This window comes from Eurosta solidaginis, chromosome 1, assembly GCF_040869045.1.
Source record: "Eurosta solidaginis isolate ZX-2024a chromosome 1, ASM4086904v1, whole genome shotgun sequence".
Lineage (NCBI taxonomy): Eukaryota > Metazoa > Arthropoda > Insecta > Diptera > Tephritidae > Eurosta > Eurosta solidaginis.
In genome coordinates, this window is record NC_090319.1 from 279,934,192 (window position 1) to 279,944,365 (window position 10,174).

A 10,174-nucleotide genomic window follows, 5' to 3' on the forward strand; every position below is an offset into this window, starting at 1 on the left:
TGCATATGGTTGTGTGTTTATGCATTTAGTTGTATGTATGTGTTCATTTGTATTTTGTGAAGGTGAAAGGTTAGCAATGTTTTTATTTATGTGCTTTATGATTTTATGTTATGTAGTATGTATTAGCAAAGTGATAGGCATTTTTAGTATAAACGATTCATCCTTTTAGTTTTTTATTAAAAAATGAGTCTGAACAATAAGCTGCAACATGTAAGAAGTGCACGTTCAAATAATTTACATCGTTGTCAAAATGTTTTCAGGCAACCCACTCGCATTTTTTTTGACATGCCAATTTATCATGTTCGTGCAAGCGTAACAACCCCCTTGCTCTTTAGAATCTATCTTTTGCTTTGTTGTAATATCAGTTGCGCTTCTGTAAAGGCATTCTTTGAGCTCAATCTGGATGCATTGCTGGGATATTTTAGGTTCTCTAGGCGGTTGATTACCACTGAGAGCCTTACTTTGAACGTTTCTGGGGTAACCGCAGTAATATGTAGGTGCAATTCTGGGGCACATATAAAAATATAAACGAAATACATTGATGATTTTAGCGACCTGTTTTAATCGAATATTGATTTTTTGCCGGCTCAAGGTCCAAAAACCCAATTGAAAAACCAATGTTTTTCGGTTTTTTTATGCCAATATATTTCGGCTACACTGCGGTAACCTTCCTCAGGGCCAATTGCTTAGTGTTTCCGTCTGCACCGTCTAATCAGGTGTTTGCTATTGTCCTATTGTTATTTAGTAAATGACGATCGTCATTGGTTTTTCAATTGGGTTTTTGGACCTTGAGCCGGCAAAAAATCAATATAAACGAAATATTTTGAAAACAAATGACAATATTGTATTGTAAATTCCTGTACACTAATAACAGTATGCGACAAAATCAACTTTTTTGTGGGTATTGGACCAAACCCACTTTTTTGTAGAGATTAATGCCCCTATTACCGTTTACAACTCAACTCTGGTTGGGTTGAAATTTCGCAATTTGGTATTACAGATTACAACTCAACCTGTCAAAAAAAATGTTAGTTGAGTTGTCTCGTCTAACAACTTTTTGTGGCATTACCGTTTACAACGTTGTGTTAGTGTAGTTGTCAAACGCGTCAAAATCTTACAACTGATTACTAGCAGTTGTCTCATACAATTTTGCAGTTGTTTTGAAAAAATGCAACGTTTTAGAAGACGGTTCACCACCTAATTTTTAACAAAAATTTTCAAAGTTGGTATCAAAAGACGCGTTTCGACCTCCGATTTAAGAATCCGAAAACAAAAATTAAAAATTTAATTTCTATCATATCATTTCGGTTCAAATTTTCATGTGGATGTATTGTGCCAGATTTTTTGTACACACTAATGCAGAAAGGCGTTGGACCTACCCAGGTCTTCTGTGTAAAAAAACCGTGGATCGGGGCTCAGATTTCGGACCCTCGGGCCATTTTGTGGGTTTTTGTAAATATTTTGCGACAGAAATAAAATTTTTAATTTCCGCTTTCGAATCCTAAAAACGGATGCAAAAGTCTAGTTGAGGGGTCGACTGCTAATACGCTATCAAAAATTACGAGAGAGGTGTCCAAAGACGCGTATTGACCTCGAGAAGAATAATCCGAAGGCGGAAAAGAAACATATTAGCAGTATTAGTAGTCAACCCCTCAACTAGACTTACCAAAACGGAGCGAAACGCGTCTTTTGATCCACCTTTGATGAGAGTTAGATGGTGCACGGGCTCATAACACGTTACAAAAAAAAAACAAAAAATTTAAAGCCGGTAGTTAAACATTTTTTAATCAAACAATAATCAACAATTTTGTGCACATTTATAGAAAAAACAACGTTTAAACGAAGGATTACATTGAATATATTCCGAAGTTGGACGAGGCTGGCCGCAGTTGGGATGCAGCCAAAATAGGTGAAATTATGCGAACGTGAGTTCCATTGTTAGTAATCACTACTCCTGGGCATCCTGTTTTAGAGTAAAATACAATTTTTGCTGTTTGGGTTTTAATCCACTTTGCTGAAATATGCTTCTCAATAATATTTAAAACCATTCCAACACCAAAATCATTTCCACATCATTTTTGATAGCAGCCATCAGCAAGGAATCTGAATGTGACGCATAATTTTATAATAGGGGTTCAGCCTTCCCTCGAAAGCGTTTGTGGAATTGGTCCTTAATTTTGTTTAGTAATGAGTAAAATGCCTCCTTTCAAATCTGCAAAATAACTTCATTTGAAGCTCATCATTTGTCACTTAAACATTTTCTTACTTGGTGCTTGGTAGTTCCAAGGGATTGGAATGATCACGCGAATGTTTTCTGCATTCGCGACATGTTAATCACCAACATTTTCGCCATTATAAAATAGATTTCATATCATATAATATCTCGTAATAACAAAATTACTTTTGCAAAAGCTTAAATTTTCACCACAAATTGATCAGCTGTTCATTTATCTGTCAAATCAACACTTTCTTAGGTTGGCAGCACCAATTCAAGTTCAACTGAAATAAGTTGTAATTCGTAATACCAAACAGGAGTTGAGTTGTCTGAAGGTTGAGTTGTTTTAATTACAACCCAACTAAGTTGAGTTGTATACCGTAATAGGGGCATAAGGCTTAAGTAGACAAAGTACTATTTCCATTTTTCGAAGCTAGCCTCCAAAAACTAGATATCGGCTTTCCAAGTTCGAAATTCTACATTTAAAAATTTTATTTTTTTTTTGTTAACGCGTTCAGCATATTAAAAAAGTAAAAATGTTGTCGTGGTCCGCTCTTTTCCCTTATTTGAAGTGCTGATTTCCTTTTTTAAAGAAATTTAGTATAACAGCTGTTATACGAGGTGAAAAGTCAGATAGTCCCATGATATTGGCTACTACTTTCATGTCTGCACATACTATCCACTGGAATTGCTCGTACTGTAATTTTTCAAAAAAAAGAATACAGCCATTCAAATAAAAGAAAAAGGCGAACCACGACCACATTTTTACTTTTTTAATTTGCTGAACTCGTTAACAAAAAAAATTGAATTTCGAAATGTAGAATTTCGAACTTCGAAAGACGATATCTATTTTTTGGAGGCTAACTTCGAAAAACGGAGATAGTACTTTGTCTACTTAAGCCTCAATCTCTACAAAAAAGTGGTTTTGGTCCAATACCCAGCCGGCTGTTGCACAGTGTAATGAAACACACCATGTCTAAAATCGTGCAAATTTTATCTGAAGAGAGTATAGCGCGACCGATCCTTTTCGCTTACAATGGAAGGCCTTGGGGAGTGTTATCGATGTTGATGGTCCTTTGCCGGATGCAGATCCGGTACGCTCCGGTAACAAGCACCAAAAAAGGTACTAGCCCGACCATCTCGGGAACGTTTTGGTATGACCACGTGAAACCTTCTAGGCCATACCGCCCACCCACCCTCTAGATCCATCAGCAGTTCAGGGTCGCCAGAGTCTCGGCTGTTAATGAAACAGGATTCGCCACGTGTAGGCGAGGTTGAAAATTCGGTTGGAGAAGCTATAAATTGGGCTGGCAACCCCTTGAATGAATTTTGTATTTTAGTCGCCTCTTACCACTGGCACACCTACCGCGGGTATATTCTAAGCCCCCTAACCCGCTGGGGGTAAATACATATAGTAAAATATTTCCGTAGAGATGCGAAGGAAGAAGACTTTTCCGTTAGTACAAGTTCAGGGATTAACGGGTACAATAAGTATATGCATTTTATTTGACAAAAGGTGTACAAAGAGGATAATCAGACAGTACCGGTGGGCCGGAGAGGTACAAATAGGGCCTCTTCGACATTACCAACAGTGCATAAAGAGGTACAATTCGTCTTTCCCTAGGATATGCTCAAACAAAAGGGATCAGTTTAAAACTGGCAATAGCCGCATGCTCCTTTGTGACTCATCCTGCACTGAGCGCATTTTTTTGCATTTATAACACCATTTCAAGAGAAATCTCAGTCAAGAACCAACTGTGAAGCTAGTGGGACCGTCGCCCGTTCGTTTACATTATATAATTATGCATGTACGCTGCAGCGAAAATGGGCGATCGTCATGCAGATCACTATTTTCACACTATAGGTTTAGTGACAACCTCCGAACTGGTGCTATTCGAATACAGAGCAGGACAGAAGGTAGTTAAACTTGTACCCACAGTGCTTAAGTCTCAGCTGAATGAATTTAAGTTAATTACTCACAGGATTATTGAAGAATCACCTACGACCAGGGGCCGAAACTGTCACTCCTTTTATAATATAATTCCTTGCAAAACTATTAATTTTTGACTTTTAATACATATATTTGGATCAAGATAAAAATTTTCGGATTTTTATTTTTTGAGTCCGATAGAACTAGTTAAACTCGGACTTTTAAAAATAAAGTTAAATCCGGACTTTTATTTTTTAAGGCCAAAATAAAAGTCCCGCTTGATAACAAAGAAACGGCTTATCCGAAACAAACAGTTTTTTTAATTCTGATTATTTTATCGGACTAAAAAAATAAAAATACAGATTTTACTTTTATATGTGGACTTTTATGGAAAAAGTTCGAAAAATAAAAAGGAATCATGATTCGGCATGATATTGCTATAGGGGTACCTGGGAACTCGAAAATTTTTTGTCTACGACTGAACCAGTTAAGAACGCGTTCAAAAGGTCTGCAAAGCTAGCTAACTGTTACTTCATAATGTTACAAGTGTCAGTTGAAAGCACTGCGAAAGGATAGAACTAGAACAAGTACCGTCCTTAATGATATAGTTTTGCCCTAGTTCGGAACTAGTGCGATTCGCTGCAAGATATACCCGTATATACCTGTAGTACGTAAATATATACAAACATGCCACATCGGTTTGAGTTCAGCCATATCACAGCTCTCATGCATACATACATACATATGTACATACGTACTCACAAGGTATTTATGTATTACTATTATATTATCGTTACAGAAAAGTTATCCAGGTTTCATTTCAGGGCATTTTACTCAGTCGCCCGCACCTACAACTTGCACCTACTAACAAAGATATATAAAAATACCTTAAATTTTTATTGTAAAACATTTTTTAGTCACAAGAAGAACCTTCTGAAGTGCCATTATATTGACGGCTGAATAAAGGAACACACTCCCTCGGCTATGCGTTGGAAATTGCTCTCACTCTACAAAACAACTAAACGATTGATAAATGTTCTATCTCAACCTCTTATCAAGCTCAGAATTTGATTGAAGAACGTCTGTTTCAGAAAACAAATGAAGCAAGCCCTATATCTTAAATATATATCTCGACAGTGGATCTTCGGACCCCATTCTAAGAAATGTTCTTCCATCAAATACTGAGATATGCTGATCTAAGGTAGAGCATGCTTCAATGGTCTGTTAAGATAGTCTTTTTTGCACGCGCACTCGAGATAGGCCGATCTTTCACTCAGCCGTCGATATGTTCGAACTTCGATAATATAAATTTTAAATACCTGAAATGAGACAATATTTAACCAAAGTTTCTGTTATCTTGTTTATTATCTTTTTTTATGACATTGACTTCTACGTCGTGCTGCTTTAACGTTTTTTTGACACCATGACGGCGCTAATTATTGATGGCATGCTTGTAAAATGAATAACATGGACTTAAAGGACTTATAAAAAGCAGTTACACTAACGAAACTGCGCTGTAAATTATTTGTAAAAAGAAATTATAATAACAATAACGATATTAAAAAAAACTACTAATAAGGTGCTTGCAAAAAAATAAAAAATTTAATAAATTAAATAAAAACGTAAACGTCATTAACTGTAACATTAAGCAACAATTGTTTAAAATTAATCAAATGTGTATTATGTTCCCTCCCTATTACTTCTCTACTACAACAAAATAAAACAACAACACACGCCCAAAAACAAAACAAAAATATGTGTTTGAAATAATATAAAAACAAAAACAGCTGATTGCATGTCCAAAACACATAAGAAACGATCCGAATCGAAACAAACGTGTATGTACTACTAGAGTATAAAAACATAGGATGAGTCTAATGTAAAGGACTTCGTAATGTAACAAAACTAATACTGCATTAATCAAATATGAATTCGTACGAGTATAAATTGAAACGTACAGAATACTAACGAAAGAAAAAAATTTTGACCGTAAATGAAATGAGTTAAGACTCAAAATCCCAACTTTGGAAAAATTTCAAAATTGTACAGAACAGAATTGCATGCAGATGAAAGTTAGCTGAAAGTAATATTACGAAAACAGAACAAACACACCAAGCAATCAGAAAAACTCGAAACACGTATCAGGCAAGGAAGCAACGATAAACGGAGACTGCACCCATCAATAACAGGTTACAGAAAAGGTGATACCAGAAATCAATGCATAATACAAAAAAATGGACGTATGGAAGTGATCAATATTGACTCGTGCATTTGTTGTTTTTTGCAAGTTTTGTTACGCACAAAATTTAGCTAGAAAATGCAACAAAATGTCACCGAGTGAAATGGTGTTTTTGCGTGAAATTAGGGAACTTTTCCTTCCCTCAATTGATTTCTTCTACCCACATGAACCTCTGTACATCTTCTACAATGCCAATTATAAGTTAATTCAACTTTCGTCTACAACCTGCGCATCAATTTTGTTATATCCAACGCGTAAGTTTTGTTTATATTTTTTTGTTTTAGTTTAGCGTTTATTGTAGTTGCTTTAGTAGTTGCCACCTTTTTTAGACAAAAAACTTCTTTCATCAACTCTTCCTTCTTTCGCTGTTGCGTTGTAGTTTTTAGTTGTAAGGCAAAATAACACAAAGCCACAATTTCACATTTTAATGTTAATTTTTAGTTTTAGACCTACCTCTCTTTCTTACACATGTAGTTTCCTAATTCCCCCACCTAATACCTCACGCTTATATAAAACCAAATGGAAACTTTTCAAACTTAACTTTTTTCGCCAAAACACACTGGATTTTTAATTTCTTTAATTTTACTGAAATGCATAATTTTAAAAATTTTTTTAATATGCCTACTAGTGGTGGGGTGACACAAAGTCAAGGGGCATACGGTAAATTAACATTATGACCACTTCAAATGGTTATACGGCTAACTTACTTTATTATCATTTTAAATTTGCCTTTGTGGCAATTTAGAAAAGCACCAACAGCAAAACGGTCAGGAACCAATTTTTATTCCGATTTTTGACTTCAATAAAAAACCACAACAGCGCAGCGTACTTTTTTCTCGAAACCCATTTACGTATTCAAATTCAAACAAATACTCCATATTTTTAAATTTAATAACATTAACGTTAAAAAATGTCCGCGAAATTTTTAACGATCTGCACTTATTGCTCTCTTCATTCGACTGAACAAGAACATGGTGAGAATATAATAATGTAAACGTACACCAGTTGTTAACATTTTAAAGCGTTAGGGGTCGAAATAATTGGCCGTATGGCCACTTGAGAAAATTTGAGTTAACATTATGACCATTTGGCAAAGTCAAAATGGTCATATTGTCAATATCGTTAACAGGGCATATGGGAATAGATGGGAATGAAAAAGCAGCTGAACTGTCTAAAAAGGGCACATCCCTTGTAGCTTCCTCCGTAGACGTCCCAATTGGATTAAGCGAGATTAAGAGAAGGCGAGAGGTGCACATGATCGACCAAGCGGGAAAGGCCTATGTCAAAGCGCGGGGCTGTAAAGTGTTGAAGATGATGCGTAGGTCTTACAACTTTAGACTAACAAAGTTGCTTCTATCATTAAAAAGAGAGGAATGTAGACTCATGACGGATATTCTGACTGGACACTGCCTTCTCGCGTCACATGCCTTTAAATTAGGCTTGGTCAGTGATAGCAGATGTAGGAAGTGCGGGCTAGAGGAGGAAACTATCGAGCATGATGTGTGCTCGTGCCCCGCGCTTGCCAGGCTAAGCCTCCAGCTATAAGGAAGTGATGGCATAGGTCCTAGAAAGCTTCTACTATTTGCCAAGGGGAAGGGGTTATTTAATAACATAGGTCCTGGTTTTTGATAAGGTTTTTCTGTTTGGTCGTTAAACAAACTTCGGGTAACACTACGGACTCGTTCAGTCTATATGAGGTCCTCATGGGCCGGCCAGTTCAACCTATCTAAACCTAACCTGTATGTAATATTTTGTTGTAGAAGTAAATAAAATAAATAAATGTAAGGGGTGGTAAATGAAAAATGTTTTCTTTTTCTTTTATGATTTAAAATTAATATTGTGTAATAGCTTTATGACCTCAAAAATTTGTTTTCAGACTTAAAGTAAAAAAAAAAAAAAATATGTGGGGTGGACAAAATTTGTTAAATATCAGACACCCTAAGTGCTACCAAAAGGGTGAGCTGTCAAAAATCTTCTAAAAAAACGAAATCAATAGAGCAACCTTGTTGAACCAAAATTAATCCAGATCAGACAAGTATATCAGGAACACTTGATTGCTTGTTGTTGTATTTGAATGTTAAACTTTTATGGGGATTTGGATCAATGTTAATTGAAACTCATCAAATGTAAATTCATCCATATCTAATGTAGAGCTACAATATCGAATGAAAATTATCGACTAAGTGCTGGTTTCAAGTATCGCATTTGAAATATGGGAATATGGGGTACCCGACAGGCCTAGTCGCTTTCAATTTCGACAGTTTTGGCACTTGAAGATAAATGTACACTCCGAGCGATATAAGAGTTTATTCACATTACACTCACCTTCTGCTACTACCGCCAATACGTTTGGTTAATGTATGTATGTGATTTTGGACTTGTGTGGGAACTGCACGAACGAAGGAATGTCGGAAAGAGTTTAATTTTTTTTGCACTTTCTGCTCAACTGATTAATACAGAATTCTAGTTTTGTAAAATTTGAAGGTACTCTGTTATAACACTGGTCAACAACATTTTTGTACATGGGTTGTGCGTATATTTTTTTATTGCTTTTGCACCCAGAAATAAGAATATGAACATAAAAAAGTTTTTGATTTGGTTTTGTTCGAAGAAATGAGAAAAACGAAAAACATGAAAATTCATCACAATTTGACATAGATTTGATTTATTCTAGTATAGTAAAAATCAATTTAAGATTTATTCTTATAAATTTAGTTTTAGAATACAGTTTAAATGTTTAAAAATGCTTTTTCCTGCTTTTCCTGCCATATTCGGTATCATTTTCTCTTATTAACGTCCAAATGTAGTCCCCCATCATGCTTTCCGTATACTGGCATTGGTAGCGTTTCTCAAACTCCATTATATCTTGATGGAATCGCTCCCCGTGTTCTTCTGAATAAGCTCCTATATTATCTTTGAATTTATCCAGATGTGAATGTAACATGTGCATCTTTAGCGACATTCTACATCCGATGGCGGAAAAATTCGTAATCATGCCAGTTATCAGCTCATCATAATTTTCGTCCCTATGATTTCCAAGAAAGCCATGAACTACTGCCTTAAAACTGTTCCACGCTAGTTTCTTCTCATTGCTAAGTAGGTCCGGGAAAATATCGCAGTTCATAATTTTTTTTATTTGAGGGCCAACAAAGACTCCAGCTTTAATTTTCGCGTCTGACAGCTTTGGAAAAAAAGTCTGCAAATATTTGAAAGCTTTAGACTCAATATAAAGAGCCTTCACAAATTGTTTAATAAGGCCCAATTTAATATGCATTGGCAGCATCAATATATTTTTAGGATCGACAATTGCTTCATGTTTAATATTAAATCTTCCCACTCCATACTCAGTACGTTCACGCCAATGTTTTTGGCGATAGTGGGCGGCATCATTTCTGCTATCCCATATGCAAAGATAACAGGAGTGCATTCCAGTAAAAAAACAAACCATCTTGAAGTCTCCATTAACTTCCCACTTGTATTCCGTATATTTGATTGCAGTTAATAGCATTTTAATACTGTCATAATTTTCTTTGAGATGTATGGAATATGCCAGTGGAATAGGTGGAAATTTGTTCCCATTGTGTAGTAGAACTGCTTTTAGACTTTTTGTTGAGCTGTCGATAAAGAGGCGCCATTCATTTGTATTACAAGGAATACCAATTGCTTCAAATAAACCTTTCACGTCATAGCAAAAACAGAGTTCATCTTCCTTACTGTAGAAACAAGAAAATTCTTCATGACGCTTTCTTTGCCGAGATATTCGAACATCAGAAGTAAGTAAATTTCGTTG

General features: G+C 35.6%; 1 protein-coding gene across 11 annotated transcripts in view; it reads left to right on the top strand.

Annotated features, from left to right (window-relative positions):
* The window catches only part of jvl (javelin-like), a 404,687-nt gene that overhangs the window by 385,150 nt on the left and 9,363 nt on the right, over positions 1 to 10,174 (top strand). The window contains exon 9 of one of the 11 annotated variants that reach the window (XR_010948924.1): positions 5,933 to 6,638. The exons of 9 other annotated variants lie outside the window; for them this stretch is intronic. Coding sequence is in view for 1 of the 2 variants with exons in the window: in XM_067760929.1 (XP_067617030.1) it covers positions 5,625 to 5,633 (9 nt within the window). In the remaining variant the exon portion in view is untranslated. Of the gene's footprint in view, positions 1 to 5,624; positions 5,900 to 5,932; positions 6,639 to 10,174 lie in introns of those variants that run through there. One more of the 11 variants, XM_067760929.1, reaches the window with a different exon arrangement.